The following is a 19528-nucleotide window of genomic DNA, read 5'->3' on the forward strand; positions in this document are numbered from 1 at the left end:
GCTGTTGGTGTGATATCTTTCAGCTACAAACTCCTTAATTTCAGCTGTAATGGGGGATGAAAATTGGTGCTAATGTAACACTCTTTTAATCAAGAGTGCAAGATAGCCTCAATTTTCTAAAAAAAAAAGATAAAGTCTGTCTTCCAGCTACTAGTAATTACCACAGGCTTTTAAAATTTTGCTCTCTGTTGTGTCATTAATTTTAAATTTCATATATATATCATTTTTTCCTCAATAAACAAGCCAGGAAAAAACAGCTACCCAGTAATTTAGTAAAATTAAAATTGTCCAGTTGGTTGTATAGGCTGCATAGATCTCACATATCCACTATACTGCAATATAGCACAGCAATTAATTTCTTTTTATAAGTTTTGTCTGAAAATCTTAAGTGAACAAATAGAAAAGGACTGAATGCAGAAGAAATAATTTTGCATAAGCATGATACTGTTGGATGATATTGGCATTGCATTCTGGTCTGGCAGCATTTTGTGCAAGGGTGGATATGAGGGTGAAGGCAGGAGAGAATAAGGTTCTGAACAGCACAGGTGGTCATCAGGTTGAGTGTGGAAGGTGGGAAGTTACTCCTGTCAGCTGTAGATGGTGGAGCAGCTTACAGCCCAGGCCAAATGCCAGAGCTGCTCTAAACCATAGTTTTTTTCGCAACCTCCCAAGTGCAAAGCTGTCAGCCTCCTCCTGGATCTGCCCTTGGCATGTCACACAGAAATGCCAGGGGTCCTGCAGGTTCTTCCTAAAAGAACCTTGTTAGGGACTAGGGCTGGCTTTCTGATGAAGCATCTGTGATGTGAGAAGTCACATCTTTGTCACTTTACATCCTTAATGGCACCAACACACCTGCCTGTGAATTGCAGATGCTTGTGGGAAGCTAGACAAAAAGGTGCATTTGAAGAGCCATGTCTGCACTTACATTAGGGGGTTACCAACAAAAGTGACCGCAGGCTCTCTGCAAACAAAGAGGTACAAAGAGGCAGTTAGCAGTGTTATTTAAAAACAAATCCTAAAACTTGCTTGTTTCCTGTGTTAAGGCTGCTATTTCCAGTTAGATTCAGTGGTCAGGGTTGCTCAAGTAAATCACCCTGCTGCTTGACACAGTCCTCTCATGGCAATACAGATTCAATCCAGCCCTTTTTTGATTACTTTATAAAACAAAGGGACAATAGCTATTCCTCTTGTGCCAAGGATGCTGAAGAACAGACAGATTGTCCATTCAGGAAGATTACTGGCTTCACTTGCATTCCAGGCCTTGTGGTGTTTCACTGGCAACATCAGATTGGCTCTCTGAGGCATGAAGCCTTGTGTAAACTGGCCAGGGGTTTCACTAGATATGATCCTTTGTTGGCAAAGGAGATTCAGGATCCCAGACTTCTGCTAATAATTTCACATATGTTGATGATGTGGGCATCCAATATTTTTATCTCTTCTATATCTGTTCCTTGTATTTCCTTTCTCCGTACAATTGGTCAAAAAATTGCTCCCTATGTCATGGGGAAATCTTGTGGACATCATGTAAAATCCTTGGTTTAAAAACTTTGGTTACATTTTTGTACTAAGGCTGGTCCCTTAGGCACTGTAATTTAAAAAGTTGCTAACTTTGAAAAGACTTTATATTCCTGTTATTGTTAGGACAGTACATCTAGACACTCTTTTTTCAGTTTTTCAATTTCCTAGCTTAGGTTTGAAAGCTACACTTTGCTGCCATATTTTCCTGACATGGGAACAATCCATGGTTCTGAAGTTGCAGATGAAATATTCTCTAAACTTTTTTTCTTCCAAGGTCTTGAAGAGTTTCAGATTCTTTGAGGAGATTGGTTTTAAAATAGAGGCCAGGAATTCAGGCAAGTCAAGTGTACTTTAACAAAATAAGTAGTTTTGGAGGTTTGGTTGTTTTCTTGATGGGCTGAAATGGTCTTGATGGCTGTTGAAGGACCATAGTTTATCAAAAGGGAGAAAATGATTGTTCCTGTCTAGAAATTCTTTCAATTTAGTGGGATAGCAAATACAAAAGGTGAGGTAGGAAAAAGTGGCAAGGGGTATGAAGAACTGGAAGATTACCAGTGCAATGCTTTTTTACCTTCTTTCAAATAAGCATATCTGAAAGAAATACAAGTGGGAATACAAGACCATTAGCAGGATGCAGTTACTTTAGAATCTCCTTACAGACAATAAACATCAAATACTAAGGACAACAGTAAGAAAAAATCACAATGGAAATACATTAGTGGTAAATGTACATAGTTATTTTGACATCAAAAATCATATCATATAAGTTATGTTTGCTGTAAGTACAATTTAAAATTTCCTCATATATGTTTTCTACTTTTGCTCTACCTTCAGAGCAAGTCAGAATAGCAGCTGCCCATGGATTATGTAGGCAGGTTGTGGCCTTAGATAATTCTAAGTGGTGCTGCAACAAAAACCAGTGACATACCTGTTCCTGCAAGGAAATCTTTGTTCACGTCCTGAGACTAAGCTGCTATGAACTAGCTCCTTCCATAAAACCTGGTAACTATACATTGCTAGGAACAGAAACCACATAGACAAGTATCAGACTTTAAATGAAAGGGCTTCCAATATATATTAAATCAATGCTGAAACACTCTGCAGGGAACTACCCCATGCTGGGCAAATTCCTGCTTTGTGTTGTTCATTTGACTTGATAAATCTCTTACATAATTATACTTCTGAATCAATAGTTAGGATGAAAGTAGGTATGTGTGAATGAGAATTCTAAGAATAGGAGTGAGAAACATCTTAAAATTAGGGAGTTCATCTGTTTTATGAAGGGAAAAGAAGGTTTGGCATACAGCAAACCTTGTTCCAAGGTAGCTCATTTGCAGCAGACACTTCATTTTGGATATAAAACATTTGGTTGCACATATGCACAAACTGAAATTGAAAGAAATATACTAAAATGACGAATTAAATACTTTCCCACCATTTTAAACTGAACTGCAATTATTATTTTAACACCAATTTTTGAAGTTTGTAGCAAAAATGTTACAAAAGGTTGGATTTGGTTTCAGGAGGTTTACTTTTTTTTTTAGTTTTATGGTCTTCTTTTATCTATAAAAGTTATTCCATCAGTCTCATTGCTACACTTCCTCAAACTAATATAAAAAGACTTATAAAGACTTTTAAAGAATTGCAAGAATTTATCCATGCTTGAGCAGGGTTTGGCCAACATGATCTTCAGAGGTCCCTTAGGTCCCTTCCAGCCCCAACCATTCTGTAATTCTGTGATAAATTTACACTTTTCTTCAAGCTGTGTAAGCCAAAATGTATCCTGATATATCCATATTCTTTCTGAAAATGAATAGGTAAATATACATATTAATGAGTGTTTGATAGCTACCTATCATGAATGCCAAAAATGTTTCCAATTAACAATTTTTTTGGAGTGTGGTTTGTCAGAGAAAGGTCTGTGAAAAATAAAATACTCAAAATACTTTGAAAAACTCAAAATACTCAAAATACTTCCTCAAAATACTTTGAAAAACAATAATAAATAGTATTGGAGAGCTGGGAATTTAGTCACTCTGGTGTTTCAACACAAGAATTTCTCCCGTTCATCATGTTCACAGAAACTGTGACTTTTTCAGTTAGTTTTTAATGAACGATTTTAATGGCTAAAGCCTAGTTGCTAACCTTTTTTTGTGGCTTCCTGATTTGTTTTTCCATAAAGAAGGCTGCCAGCTCCTTCCCTGTGACAATGCAGGGAGTGTGGGTGGGATACACAGAGGCTCTCTTCTAGGAAGGATGGCTGGATTCTTGGAACCCTGCTCTGGAGGGAAGTGAGCAAGCAGAGGATGTCAGGTTGTGAGGAGGAGGATTATGCTGGAGAGTGGACTATGTTTTGATTCAGTTGTGTGCTGATTAAAGTTAACAAAAATGTAAGATGGATGTTATACCCAGCTAATGGATTGAGTTCCATGAATTAGTAGATAAAGAACAGTATTTATTTATTTATTTATTTAGACTGTATGGCAAATGCATTTCTTCAAATAGCTGCCTCTGGTTTCTATGGTGATCTTACTTCTGCTTGTTAAAGGTATTTTTATGACTCTTTCACATTATTTGAAGTAGTGCTAAAAGCTAGTACTTCAGGACTATCTCAGCTGTTGACGCCTGCATTTGGCAGTGAAATTCAAGGAGTACAAATTGGAAGAGGAGCAAAAGTAATTTTTGCTGCTCTGAATCAGACTAATGTACTCTGATAACATTTCATGGTCAGAAAATGTTACTGTTTGTAGATTTAGTGAACTTGGATCACAATAAAGGCTAGAAGGACTTTGGGGCAGCATGCTGCAGTGAACCACTCTATTTACTTCCTCAGTGTACTTCTGTGCAATTTAATGTACAATGTAGCTGCCTATCTATGATGTTTCTCAATTAAAAAAAGAAGTAGGGAATGACTGGAAACCATCATCTTTTCAATCTCATACAATAGAGTTGGTATGTAGTACATGGAGATTTATTGAATGTTGATAGTTATGATAACTAATAACAGGATAAAATTAACTCTGACTTGGAAGGCTTTAAACATGTTTCTAATGTGAAAAGAGTTGCTTCTCAGGCAGAGATTACCTTTAATATTTCACATTTCGTTTTAACTTGGACAATTGGTCAAAGGCACAGATGAGCTACTTACAGGGAGCAGCTGAGGACACTTGGTGAGCTTGGAGAAGGCAGAGGGGTGACCCCATTTCAGCCTACACCTTCCTCAAGGGGGGCAGCAGAATGGGAGGTGGTGATCTCCTTTCTCTGGTGACCAGAAATGTAACATGAGGAAATGGAATCAAGCTGGAATCAATCAGATGAGACATTAGGAAGAGGTTCTTCATTGAGAGGGTGATTGGTCACTGGAACAGGCTCCCCAGAGTAGTGGTCACAGCACCAACCCTGACAGGGTTCAGCGAGTCTCTGCATGATGCTCTTAGTCAGAGGGTTTAGTTGTAGGTAGTCTTGAGGGAGTCAATGAACCTCACTGGGCCCCTTCCAGCTTCAGTTATTCTATTCTAAGCTTGATTTTTCTGTGCTGCTCAGTCAGTCTGCGTACTGAGGAGGTTGTCAAATAATGTCAGGTGTTGTAAGGGTTTTATGTAGACATGGCTCACTCTCTGAGAAGACCAAATATATGCTTTTCCTTTTTAAATTAAAAACACTTCATCTTTCTACATTAGTGGCGGAACCTGGCAATATGGGATATGCTTTGTGACATGTGATTGTTTATCTCATGTTCCTGACTTATAGAAAATTGCAAGATGCTGCATTTTCCAGTTGTTTGATCACTCCCATTTTTCTTGGATGCTTCTCAGCTAACCAGTACAAACTCCATGGGAAGCTTGGATCCAAGATTATGTTGCTCTAGATCAGTTATCCAGCAGAAACCCTTCTAAAACTAACCTATGGTAGAAAATGACAGCCTTGCCCACTCTGAGGATGTGCAACACACCAGTACACTCGTAACCTAAGGAGAATAAATTTTTCCCAGGTTCATCAGTGAATGACTAATACATGGAGAGTGGAAAAGAGCCTCTAGACATTGTGGAAAGATTCAGAGCACAATTGGTATTCAGAGCACAATTCTTTATTGAATTCCCTTGTTGCCTGGAGCAGTGTTATCCTTCTCCATGGAAAGAAGTTGCTGGGGAAAACTGAGGAACAATGAAATGTGAAGTGTTTGTAGGTTTTTCCAAACTTCTTATATTTCATGCCATGCAAAGGTTTTGGTGTAATTCTTCCTCTGCTTTGGGATGTATGGAGGGAAATACTTGATTTGAAGGCATCAGCACAAAGATCTACCAGTCTATACTAAAGCTGATCTGTTCATTACAGCAGGTTAATAGATAAATCATAGTTGCAAATGAAAAAATAATGTTTCCCTGAGGGATATTCCCTGACTATTTTTCCAGTGTCCCCAGTGGACACTTCTGTCTGCTTATCCTTTTTTGCCTTTCAGGCTCTGATTTTATTTTATCTGCTTAAAGAGTTCCTCCTTGTCTTTGAACCAATACTTTTTTACACTTCATTTTTCCCATTTAGGATCAGTCAGAACAGAACTAATTTCATTTCCTTGTAACTCTCTGATGTATAAATGACAATTTGACATAATTGCAGAAGTAATTCAACAGCTGAGTCTCTAATTCAATACGGAGTCTTGCATGAAGCTCCTCTTCAGGACCCTGAAGAGAAGCTTAGTAGTTCTCTTGAGGCTTCTGAAGTATTAATGAAAACATTTCTGAATTCTTTTAGTTTTCCATTCTTCATTTATATTAATTCTAATGAAGGTGAAACTTGCTTGGGAATTTATGTTATACAATCAAAGCAATTGAAACTAGATGAAAGATCTAAATTCATTTTAAACAAACAAAAATACACAAAAAAGCCTGTTTTCTCCCCTCTCCAGGGCATTGTAAAAATATATTATTACTGTTAGAAGTACTTTCTAATAGCTGGAGAGTTGGAGATATTTTTGAAAGCAAGTGGTTTGATTGACTATCTCCTAGCAACTTAGAAAGCTTTAAATACAAATGATTGAATACTGCCTGAGGAATACATTGTCAAGCCCAAAGCACCTGCCAAAACCAGGTGATGATTGCTTTCTTTAAAATACATCAGGTATTTTGTCAATATTTTGTCAGCATCAAAAGGAATTTGCATAAGACACATGACACAACATATAGAAAATTGAATCCCAAATGACATTCAGGTACTGCAGACTGAAATAGGAGGTGTGTGAGGTAGATTTTAAAGTTCATATCGCATGCTTCAGTTGAAACAGTGCTATTTTATCAAGAAGCAGAAGTAGACTCTTTGCTAGTTCTTGCAACTTGCCACTTGGTGTACACATTGGCCATGTGAACAGGAATATGGTCTTGCTGGTATTTTACATGGACAGCCATTGGAATACTCTACTTGGCACATAAAAGCTTGGGAGTTTTTGTTGATTGGAGGAGAAATCAAGACAAAGAATGGTAAAGTCAACAGAGAGAAGTTTTGGTGAACTGCAGCTGCTTTTTCATATCTCAATCAGCAGCTTAAGATGCTGTTTTCTCTCATTATGTCTATTTGTAGGTAACCTACAAAAACGCTAACAAATCTGCCACATAAATCAATTACACTTCAACTCAAAAGAACTGGTAAGTGTCAACAATACAGAGTATCCACAATGTGGCTGTTGATATGGTCTGCAGTAAGAGCAGTTTAACTTTGCTTGGAGGTGGGAAGCTAAACTCTGCACGCTGTCCGGCTGCAGAGAATAAATGGAGTTGTCTTGTCAAGCAGTGTTTGTATGCTGGTAGCTATGCTTTGATCTAGTGGTACTGCACAGTAGAACTTTGGGAGAAACAAAATAAAGGAGAAAAAGAATGTCTGTGAAGTCAGGGTTGGAAAGCTGGGACCAGGTTACATGATGATGTTTCATGAGTGTGCCCCACTCACTCAGCTGTGCTAGCAGAGATCCTTGCCTCCATAGAGCAGAGGGCTGAAGCACTTGATCTAGACAGGCTAAAGTAGTTGGGTTGTTAAGCCTGGAGAAGAAAAGGCTCCAGGGAGACCTCACTGCAGCCTTCCAGTACTTCAAGGGGCCTACAAGAGAGCTGGCTGGAAAAGGATTTTTTACAAGGGCATGTAGTGATAGGACATGGGGAAATGGCTTTAAGCTGAAAGAGGGCAGGTTTAGATTAGATATTAGCAAGAAATTCTTTACTGTGAGGGTAGTGAGGTACTGGCACAGGTTCCCCACAGACGTTGTGGATGTCCCATCCCTGGATATGTTCAAGGCCAGGTTAAACAGGACTTTGAGCAACCCGGTCTAATGGAAGTTGTCCCTGCCCATGGCAGGAGGATTGGAACAAGATGAACTTTCAGGTCCCTTCCAACCCAAACTATTCTATGATTCTGTGATCTTTCTAAAGACAGATTTTTAAAAGAGAGAGAAAATCCTTTGAGTTTTATGGTATCTTGACATACATTAGAAAGGGCCCATGCTGTAAGAACAGATCAGTTAATTTACTCTTGTGCTGTTGCTATGTGAGATAGAATCATAGGGAAATTTGTGGAGAACTTATGTATATCCTCTGATATTTCTTTCTGAGATTTGGATGGAATGCATTAATAAGGGAAAAATACTGTCATGGCTAATCCTGTTTTTTTTTTTCCCTGAACTTCTGCTTCACTGCTATCCACCCACCCTATTTGAAATAAATGTGTAGAGCTTGAATATCTGAATCAGCAGGTTGCATTCTGTCTGTACTTCTGTGAAGTTATGTGCAGCAAGTCTTTTTTTTTCTGTTCTGCTTGTCCTATTTGTTTTGTTGTTATGTACATAGAGAATGTCTTGGGGGAGTGGGGGGAAGGTAGATTTCTTCTGGATGTGGCTTTACACAGGCCTGTCTTGCCATTGAAGTGGTCAATGAAAAGAAAAGCAAGCTGCTGTAATCCACTTACAAACAGATTAAAAATATATACTTATAGTTATATTTTAATTGTATCTGTATTTACTTAGTGTAAATTTGTAATATGTAAATTTTAATAGTGTAAAATTTTATCTTTAAAAAAGAATTCTTTACTATTTATTAAAATATGAACACTTTAGCCAGTTTCTGTATTTGAATACTCAGGAATATAGGAATCAACATAAGTATCTAAAAATACGGTTTAGATAGTTTTCTTAGGCATTTGCCTCTGAAATCCCCTAATCCATTCATTACCAGAAGCTGGGAGGGGATAGCTGGGGTGTAATATGTTTTCAGCCTTCTGATTCATGAAGCCACTAGCCCTTACAGACTTCCTAATTTGAGCAGCATCATGATCCAAATCAGTGATACCTGCAAACTCCAAACAATGATTTCCATTTGTAGTACTAGGTAAAATTCAAATCTGTTAAGATTATTATTACTGGGGCCTGGGGTTGGTTGTTTGTTTGCCTGTTTTCCTTTTTTTATGCCTCCTGTCTCTACTCACAGGTAACATCATGGTGCTGTGGTCCACGTGCAGAACATCGCTGCTGAAATCGGTAACAAACCGCTTCATTAAGAATTTGGCCTGCTCGGGGATCTGTGCCAGCCTAGTCTGTGTGCCTTTTGACATTGCCCTTAGTGCCAGTCCACACTGCTGCTGGTGGATCTATACGATGCTCTTCTGCAGAATTGCCAAGTTTCTGCACAAAGTCTTCTGCTCGGTGACCATCCTTAGTTTTCCAGCCATCGCTCTTGACAGGTAATGGGGAAAATTTGCCATGATCCTGGATTTTTCTTTCTTCTTTCTCCCTTTGTCTTGGTAAATGCAATTAACTATATGCAATGCACACCAATGTTGCAACTGCAACAGCATAACAGTTGAAAACTTGTGATCTGCCTCACAAAAAGCACAAACTCCTACTGCTTATATTGATAAGTGTGAAAAGTTAGGTCTGTCATGAAAACTCTGTGAGCTTAAAAGTCCACAGCAGTACTCCAGTCGTAAGCAAACAATCAATGTCTGAAATTTGAAGTGCATGTCAGAGATGCACTTTATGTTTTTAAATGCACACAGAATGTTCAGTGTTCAGCAATGCTTTTGCTCAGGGCTTGCCAACCACAGCTTGTGCAAAGCAAAACATCATTGTACTTCCAACAGATGTAATGTAATTGCATGTAATTTATTAACATGTACACAAATTACATTTTAATACATGTAATGTAATAACATGTAATTTGTGTGAACAGCTTTTTCCAAATATCCAGAAAAAATCTGTTATAATGCAACTTCTAAAACTATGAGTCTGGCCTTTGAATGTGATACATGCCTCCATAATGTCTTTTGAAATTTTGAGTGTGTGCAACATACACTCTAGTTTACAAGTGAGTTAATTCTGAAATTTTCAAAATAATATTCATATGCATCAGCCAAAGTGATGTATTGAAAGAAATTTTCACCACCAAAAATGTGATCTTGACATTTAAATAGTCTGTTTTTTTTTTCTACAGACAGACCTGTAAAGGCAGACCTTTGGGATTTTTTTTTTTTTGGTGGGTGGTTTTGTTGTTTTTTTTTTTTTTTGCCTTTTCCCTTTCATAAACAGGTAGTCAGTTGGCAACCCAGTTAGGAATGTGGACCACCGTTATGCTCAGGTGATGGAGAGGTTTCTCATAAGCAGTATGGCCATAAAAATAATTATAATTTTTTTTTTGTTTGACAGATACTACTCTGTTTTATATCCTCTGGAAAGAAAAATATCTGATGCAAAATCCCGAGACCTGGTTATCTATATCTGGGCCCATGCAATAGTAGCCAGCATTCCAGTATTTGCTGTGACCAATGTGTCTGATATTTATGCCATGTCCACTTGCTCTGAATCTTGGAGCTACTCCCTTGGCCACCTGATATATGTCATCATCTATAATATCACCACTGTGATTGTGCCAGTGGCTGTGGTATTTCTCTTTATGATTCTCATTCGCAGAGCGCTGAGTGCCAGCCAGAAGAAAAAAGTCATCATAGCTGCATTAAGGACCCCTCAGAATACAGTTTCTATCCCATATGCCTCCCAGCGAGAAGCTGAGCTCCACCTCATGCTGCTTTCCATGGTTATGATATTTATCCTCTGCAGTGTCCCCTATGTGACTCTGGTGATTTACCGCACCATACTCAATATTTCAGATATTTCAGTCTTCTTGCTCCTCACTGCTATTTGGCTGCCCAAGGTCTCTTTGCTGGCCAACCCTTTGTTATTTTTAACTGTTAACAGATCGGTGCGGAAGTGCTTAGTGGGGACAATAGTGCAGCTGCACCGGAGGTTCAGCAGGAGAAACACTGTCAGCTCGGGTGGTATTGCAGATGATAATCTGGAGCCCAGTGTCCATTCAGGAAGCCAGCTTCTGGAGATGTTTCATATTGGGCAACAACAAATCTTCAAGCCGATGGAAGACGAGGAGAATGAGACCAAATCCATTGGCTCTGGTGACTTTCAAATGAAAGAAATTCCTAGCACCAGTTTGGAGCTTGGACAGACTTTGGTTCACAGGTTTGTACCACAGATGATTGCAGACTCTGCAGCACAGGTGGCCCCAGCTGTGCCCACAGAAGCTGATGCAGTAAATGACAAATATTCCATGCAGTTTGGTTTTGGACCCTTTGAGCTGCCTCCACAGTGGCTCTCAGAAAACCGGAACAATAAGAAGCGACTCCTGCCTCCTTTGGGGAATACCCCTGAAGAGCTAATCCAGACAAAACAGCCCAAGTGTAAAGCAGAAAGAAAAGTCAGCAGAAACAATAAAGTCAGTATTTTTCCCAAAGTGGATTCTTAGTAAGAGCAGGAGCTTTAAGTGACAGAGGAATGTCACTTTCTATTACATTTTTGATCCCATGGATCTTTATTATGTTGAAATTTGTTACAGCCTGATTTTTTTTGCCAAATATAAGTTAAAACAAACAAACAAAAGAAAAACATATATATACATGTTCCTTATTAATATGAAATACTTAATCAAAATAATATATCAAATATATATGGAAATTTGTAGTTTGATCTCTGAAATCCCTACAATGATACCTTGTTATTAACTTTCAAAAGTACATATGAATTTGGGAACTATTTTAATGTCTTAATTATGGAAATGCAGCAGTTGGTTTTCTGGGAAATGTTATGTTGTATTAAAATGGACTGGGCATCAAAGAAACTTTACAGGAAAGGCTGTAGAGAGCAGAAGACATGCAGCATGGTAAGTCCTACTCTCCTACACATAGACACAGCAAGATTCTGCACATTTCATGAATGAAGTAGGATGGACTATTAAGTGCATTTGTTTTCTGTTACGCACATTTATTTGATCAGTGTTAAAACTTGATGGATTTTTTTGAATAAATTAGTTACCAAGCATCTGACAAACATCTAAAATATTTTAAAACCTAGCCACTGGTTTTTGGCTTAAAACATCCACAAAGCCAAGAATATCCAAATCATCATGCATGTTAAACCTGAGAAAGACCTCTTTTTATAAAGATCCCATATATATTCTTGTAGATTTAAGTAAAAACTGGATTGGAGACCATGCAGGACAAATTCTGACTCCAATAAACAAATATGTATGTGCTAAGAATCCTGTGATAAAGGGCATATACAAATGTCCTTAAAGTGTAATGTGTGTATTAAGTAACTAAGGGATAAACCTTGAAATAAACTTAGCTGATGGTGCACTCTGCTGTTTTCTTATGGAAAAGCAAGCAAATGAAATAAATGGGTGTGAAATACTAGTGGCCTTTCTCTGAGTGTGACAGTCTCAGTTTCTGAGTCTCTCACACAGAGAGAGAGACTCACAGAGAGGGATTCTGAGTGTTTCAGTGACAGCAGAACTGTTGGGTGAAGAAGCTGGCAACACCTAAAAAGGCCAAGGTTTATTAATGCTGTTGCTCAATACTGCCAGAAGTAGAGAAGTTTTCCTTCTATCTGCACAGATACAGATACCAACCCTCCTGCTCCACTCATCTTGCAGAGCAGACCATACAATGTATGAACACAAGACTTTGAAATCTGGTGCCTAATTCCTGAGTGAGTCAGTCACGCCAGTCCTGGTATCAGCTCGGCAGCCTTTCTGTGAGAGTTCAGGCATTGTGCTGCAGCTTGCCTGTCCACAGAATCACAGACATATTGTCTCATTTATACTGAATGTGAACTTTAAACTCTATCTGTCTGTTAGGTGACCTAAAACTATTGCAACCCTGACATTTTAGTTCTTGTTCCATTTCAAGCAGTCTTTCATTTGCACTCACTGTTGTCTCTGTGGGTAGTTTCTGAAAAGCACAATCTCGTAACACCTGTTTGCTCCTTGTGGTTTTCCTGTACTTCAGCCCTTTGCTGCATGCTGAACCTTTATCTGTGATTACTGTCTGTTTGTGAAAGTAGTTTTCCTTAAAGCATACTTTAAAAGGACAAGGTGAAGAATCTTGACAAGTTCAAAGAAACTTACTAAATCCAACCAGTTAATCTTAAAAGTAAGAAGAAATTCTGCTAAAGCAGAATGTACCTTTTCTTCCTTCAACATGATTGAAGGAAGTCACCAGCTTCTGATGGCTCCAAGGTTGTGGATTTCTACAAGTCATTAATAGCAAATGTTTTAATAAAAATGTATTTAAAGTGTATAAATTACTGTGTAAAATGTGTTTTTCTCCATTTCCTCTTTGGTTTCAGTGCATTTCATTTCTTGCTAGTTCAAGAGCTTATCAGTTTGGGAGTGAGGAACAGTCTTCAGGGGGTCCAGATGGGTGCCCTTCTTAAATACAGAGATGAAAAGACATACATAGCTTGCTTGAAATCAGACAGAAGAAAGATTCCAGAAAAAAATGGTCCTTTTGTGGCAGAGGTGGAGAATTACTACAGCATGCATTTTTTTAAAAAGTGCCAATAAAAAGTAATTTAATGAAGTGTGTTTTTCTAAAATTAGTGAAAGAAGAGATGCCATTGAGAAAATCTTGAAAACCTAAACGTCAAAGTAGGAGTTGTAGTTTCCTCATCAATTTTGGCTAGGTTTAACATTCATGTCTTGCTTACATATAGGTACTGCTCAAAATCTCTGTGATTTCTGAATGTGGATAAATGTTTACTCTGATCTGAACTCCTTTGAAGAAAGCAAACTTGTTTTTGTCCTTTTCAACTCTCATGTTGAATGAAACACCAGTGATAAACTTAAAGCACTAAATTGTATATAATTTCCTGTAAAGGAAAGGGTTTGTGATGGGTTTTTACTGTTGAAACAAAAATATTTCTTTCTTTCAAAAAGAATACCTGTAAACACTTGATTGTACTTTTTTTAGCAGATTATATCCAAAGACACTGAAATCATTCACCAAGAAATTATTTACAGTGGTTTTTCATACCTCAAGAATTACCTGAGAATGTTCTTAGTTCATCTTTTAGCAATTCATCCATGTGGAAAATATCCACAAAAGCACATATTTTTATAGAAAAAACCCCAACCCGTGTAAAAACCAACCTGTTTAATCTGTGTAAAATTCACCGACCAGCCTGTATGCTAGAATTGCCATCCGAAAATTCAGAAAATTCTTTATGCAAGATGGAATATTTGACTTGTTTCATTTTTTACTCCTTTTAAGACAGTAGTAGCTTTGAGTCATTACTGCTGCTGCTTGGATTGTTGTTTAAATTATTGACCTGGTCAAAATGTTTTCCACTGTCCAATTTGAAAAAAAAAATCAAGTCTTGTTATAACATCACATTAAAGTTACACAGAAGTGAGTTAAGGGGATTTTTTTGGGGTCTTTTTTACATAATCACTTTTTCCTTTGCAAGACAGGAGTCTGATTATTGCCCTAACCTTTAGAGAAATTAATACAATGAATATTAGCTGTGGTTGTCCTAACCTGAGTACTGGAACTGTTACAGTCTGCCTTAGAAATATTGCCTATGGTAAATAAAAAGTACTTCAGGTGAGTACAGAGAAAGATATAAAAAATAATCAAAGGTAAATAACTAATGACTATTAAAAAATCTTGATTTTTTTTTCTCCAACATCTTTGAGACAATGAAATTAAAGTGTTTTGGCTACCTATTTGTTTATTGAAAGGTTTTTCAGAATAGGAGTGTGAAGGTAAGCAGTAGTAATTGGGAACAAGTTCCCTGTATGTCCTCTGTTGTTTGTGTCTCTTTTTGATTGGATCAGGAAGAAAAGGATAGATAAATTCTGTTACTATGACAACTGTGTTCTGAGTATCAAGACAGCTTGTCTAAATGTGATTTCATCATGTTATAACCTATTTTTTAGGATGAAAAGCACATCTTGGAGTGTTTTTCCTCCTGTCCACTTTCTAGACAAAAAGAGTTTTTTCCATTACAATTTTATATTTTTAAATAAAAAAATTGTTATACTTCAAGGAACTATGTAGTTTATCTTGGAACAAAATTGACCTGTTCCTGGAAAAGCAAATAAAGAAAGTTGATCCTTGATTCTGCTTTTCTAGTTCAAGCTTCAGTACACCTGACACCTATAAGAACATTTGAAATTATGGAATATTTAATGTTATTAATAAAGTTCAGTCCTTATTGGAGAGGAAGACTCTTATGACCTGATTTACAGGATTTGAGGTGAGCTCTATGAACGTCTTCATCTCTGGGTCTCCCAGGACACACAGCAGATGATAAGATCAACTGTGGTTTGAGATATCCCTGCTCAGCCATTATTACTCACTCTCAGGTGTGACAGCCTCATTGGAAACCTTCACTGGTTCTACATGGACAAACAGCAGCAAGAAGCCCATTCCTGCACCATTTTCAAAGGAGTTTTATGTCCATTTGTAAGCAGATCCAGAGCCAGATGGTCTCCTCTTAAAGGCTCTTGTGAGGTTGTAGTCAGTCTGTAATAGGAAAGTTGATAACAAGACAAACTGTTGCAGTGTGTTTTCAAATTTCTTGTTTTGCTCCCCTATTTTATGTATTGTTCCCCCCTGTTCTTTGTAAAATGGTTCTTCCCCCTCCAGTTTTCCCGCCACAGCTCCTCTTACAGTTATGTTGCTATGGTTACCCCTTCTCCCTCAGTTGTCAATCGCTTAAGTTATATAACTTCCCCTCCCATGTTCTGCCTTATAAGTAAGTTTTTCCTCCTCCCCGGGCCCAGTCAATCACCCCCCATTCCTCCCAGCTTTCGAGAACCTTCTTCTCTCTGGGGGTTGTGGTTGGCTGGTGTCCCAGGGCTCCTCCTTTACTTTGTGTTTACTGGATATGTTCATATGTCAGTTATGTTAAGTACCTCCCCTTATGCTCCCCCATGGGTTAGCTGGGCTTCCCTCCCTTCTCCACCCCTTCCCTTTAAAACCTTGCCTCTTCCCCCAGTTCGGGGCCATTTACTGGGGTCTTTTCCACGTGTTGGTTACCGTTGCTGTTACCAGCGTCCTTCAATAAACTGACGTTAACCCCCAGTGAGTGGTTGCTCCCTTATTTCGTCTCGTCCAGCGCAAGTAATCCAAGTCTGCGATCCAGCCCAGCCCCAAGGCCACGACGCCAAGGGGGGCTGGCCTCAGATGCGGTGAGGGTGTCGGCCGTCTCCCTTTCAGCTAGCCGGACTTAGGGGCACGTACGCCCTCGCGCATTATACTGTAGAAAAACAATAAATATTGGGGCAGTTACACCTAGCTGCTTGCCATACCTCACTATGCATAGTGAATGTAATTCCTAATACCCCCATATTTTAGTTCAGCCAGTTTGGAACAATACTGTCCATTCATCTCATGGTCATTACTGGCCCATGTAAACTTGCACATGTAAACATGCATTCTTCTAGTTGTTTGTTTTTTTTTTTGTTGTTTTTTTGTTTTTTTTTTGTTTTTTTTTAACATGATCTGCACCATCTGGAAAGCACCACAGGTTCCAAACACCACTATGGTATTGCTTTAGCAATCAGAAGACGTTAAAATTTTAATGTACCAGAACTCAGCATGCTTAGGGAGGAGGTAAAACTACACAGGATTTCCTAGTGCATTTTCTGTTTGTCTTCAGTTCTTAACTGGGAACCACATTGCATTGTGACTACACTAAATACCAGGAAAAATGGTTCTCTTAGTGGCACATGTGACAGTAAAATGCAATATACTCTAAGCATCAACCAAAGCTCTACTGCAGACCTCAATACATAACACCACTAGCTAAATAAGATTTATTTCGGCACAAAAATTTGTCAATCAAAACCTTAATTTAAATGAGATGCACTTAGTTTCTTCAGAGGAAACTGTTTCTTGTGAATTTTGACTGCCAATGAAAACCTGACTTTAACACGCATGGGTATCAAAGGAAGCAGTGGGAGCCTGGAGTTGTCTCTGCCGCTTTTTAAGTTAATCGGACCATGGGAATTAATCCTCACATTTTGTTTAAATGCAGGAAAGATAAAAAGGGATGGGATTAGGAAGGCAATTGCGCTCCCCTTATTAATAATGAATTCCTTTTTAACAGTGAGCATTCACGTAAAAACAGTGACAACAGTAACAATTTGAAGTTTCACCGGGTATATTGAAAAGCGATTCAACTGTCCTCGTGCGCTAGCGTGACACAATGAGTGCAGAGGCCCAGCCTGGGCACAGAGAGAGCCCCAGTAATTCCCAGCACGGGCACGGCTCGGAAGGGGCGGCACGGCGCTCCGTGCTACACGGCTGCGGCACGGGGGGCTCGGAGGAGGAGGCGCAAGACGGGGAGGGCAGAGCTCCAGCGGGGCACAGGGGGAGCTCGGTCACGTCTGGATCCCCGCGAACGGAGCGGGAGCGGAGCGGGACCAGAGGAGAACCGGAGCCGGACCAGCCGGCCGCCGAAGGGCCCGCCCCAGGCCAGCCGCAGCTATCGCGAGACTTCGCGGCCTGGTCGTCACGGCAACGGCAGCGGCGCCCGCGCTGCTGCCCTCCCGCGGTGAGGACGGGGCCCCTGCCCCGCTGCCTTCCTGCTTGCCTGCCTCGCTGCCTGCCTCTGCCTCGCTGCCTTCCTGCTTTCCTGCCTCCCTGCCTGCCTCTCTGCCTCGCTGCCTTCCTGCCTCCCTGCCTGCCTCTCTGCCTGCCTCTCTGCCTGCCTCTGCCTCGCTGCCTTCCTGCCTCCCTGCCTTCCTCTCTGCTTTCTTTCCTCCCTGCCTCTCTCCCTTCCTCCCTGCCTGCCTCCCTACCTTCCCCTCTGCTTTTTCTTCCCTCCCTCCCTGCCTGCTTTCCTCCCTCCCTCCCTCCCTGCCTGCCTCCCTCCCTCCCTCCCTGCCTCCCTCCCTCCCTCCCTGCCTGCCTCCCTCCCTCCCTCCTCCCTCCCTGCCTGCTTTCCTCCCTCCCTCCCTCCCTGCCTGCCTCCCTCCCTCCCTCCCTCCCTGCCTGCCTCCCTCCCTCCCTCCTCCCTCCCTGCCTGCCTTCCTCCCTGCCTGCCTTCCTCCCTCCCTCCCTCCCTCCCTCCCTGCCTCCCTCCCTCCCTGCCTCCCTCCCTCCCTCCCTGCCTCCCTCCCTCCCTCCCTGCCTCCCTCCCTCCCTCCCTGCCTCCCTCCCTCCCTGCCTGCCTTCCTCCCTCCCTCCCTCCCTCCCTGCCTCCCTCCCTCCCTCCCTGCCTGCCTGCCTCCCTCCCTCCCTGCCTGCCTCCCTCCCTGCCTCCTTCTCTCCCTGCCTGCTTCCGTCCATGCCTCCTTCTCTCCTTGCCTCCCTTATACTGAAATAAAGACTTGCATTCATTTGAGCCCTCTGAGAATTTCCAGCACGCGTCATGATGCGCTGAGACGTCGAATTCCTGTGAATTCACACAGTTTTTTTGTTGTTTTCTTTTTCAGAGAAACGTGTGTGTCTGTAGTTTAAACTACAGCCATGATAATTCCTCTGTTCTGAGATTATTTGTAAGATGTGTGCTATTCAGTGTCTTTGATAATAAGCACGTTTGAATGCTTTGGTTGGCTTGATATAAATGTATATTTGTATGTATATTAAAAAGAAAAGCGCATACTTGAGTGGCAAGCCAGTCTGAACTGGAAAAACCTTGCAATATGGAGTTGCTAGAAAGCATTTGAAATTTACCTGTATATCTGAAATATAGCAGGGCTTGTAGTTCTTTATTATTAAACTGTTCATTTGAAAGGTTGTTTTTGCTGGATTTTCCCCCAGTTTTAGGTAACAGTGGATATTACAAGTAGGAGCGTGGATGAAATTTCAAGGCCTGCATCTAGCTCAACCTAATTGTAGATATTTAAATACATCTATGGAGTTAACAACACCAGAACCATGTTTGCAAGAGGTAATTTTTCTCTCCTTCAGCAGGTTAAAAGCTCCATGCCTAATTCTTTGTAGTAGAATGCTAAAGAAGTAGTCTGCTTTTTTAGTACCCTAGCCTGACAACCCCATATCTGACAGTCTGGGGAACGATGAGTTGGAAAATCAATATGAAATCTAAGTAAAAGAGCTCTTTCATAGCATCAGAATCAGACCTGAAAATGGTTCTGTTATTTAAGAAGTACTCTGCAGTGTTGTACAGAATTGTTGTTGTTCTTTGTGATAGCATTGTGAGTATTTGTGGTTATCTTCTTCACCCAAAACATCCCTTTTTTCATGGTGGCAATAATTTGTATTTCATAGGTAGATTCACCCATCAGTTTGGCTGATGGTTACCAGAGTGGCAGTCTAGAAGATGACTGTCCAGCAGAAAACAAAGGTGATGACAGAGATAAATCTGATGTCCCAGAAGTAAGAAGTGATCAGCAAACAGTGGAGAGCATGACCATCTCTCTTCACAAGTGTCTATGGAATCCAATCGAGTTGTCAGGTGGGAATGACTAAAACTTTCTTGTATTGTGTCTAGACCAAATATCAAGTTTTTATAGTTTGGATAAAATTCTGCTGATTGAGGGAATAGAGGTAGCAAATAGGCGAAATTCTGGAAAAGAAGATGTCAAAATCCATACCTTCATTTTTCTTCACTATTTGAAATCCATCTTTGAAAGAAATGTGTTATTCCTGTTGTACAGTACAATAAATGTCTTGTGGCACCATAAACTGTGATCTGGCTTAAAAGATAATTAAAACT

At 40.0% G+C, this 19528-nt stretch overlaps 2 protein-coding genes across 3 annotated transcripts in view; both read left to right on the forward strand.

Annotated features, from left to right (window-relative positions):
* The window catches only part of GPR176 (G protein-coupled receptor 176), a 36110-nt gene extending 23024 nt beyond the window's left edge, over positions 1–13086 (forward strand). For both annotated transcript variants that reach the window (XM_059475249.1, XM_059475250.1), the window contains 2 exons: positions 8985–9237; positions 10199–13086. In XM_059475249.1, coding sequence (XP_059331232.1) covers positions 8985–9237; positions 10199–11306 — 1361 coding nt within the window. In that variant the 3' untranslated portion in view covers positions 11307–13086. The remainder of the gene's footprint in view (positions 1–8984; positions 9238–10198) is intronic.
* A 5544-nt stretch (positions 13087–18630) lies between these two features.
* Positions 18631–19528, forward strand: part of FSIP1 (fibrous sheath interacting protein 1) — a 67085-nt gene continuing 66187 nt past the window's right edge. The window contains exons 1-2 of the mRNA XM_059474666.1: positions 18631–18742; positions 19081–19267. Coding sequence (XP_059330649.1) covers positions 18650–18742; positions 19081–19267 — 280 coding nt within the window. The 5' untranslated portion in view covers positions 18631–18649. The remainder of the gene's footprint in view (positions 18743–19080; positions 19268–19528) is intronic.

Source organism: Ammospiza nelsoni, chromosome 6 (genome assembly GCF_027579445.1).
Source record: "Ammospiza nelsoni isolate bAmmNel1 chromosome 6, bAmmNel1.pri, whole genome shotgun sequence".
Lineage (NCBI taxonomy): Eukaryota > Metazoa > Chordata > Aves > Passeriformes > Passerellidae > Ammospiza > Ammospiza nelsoni.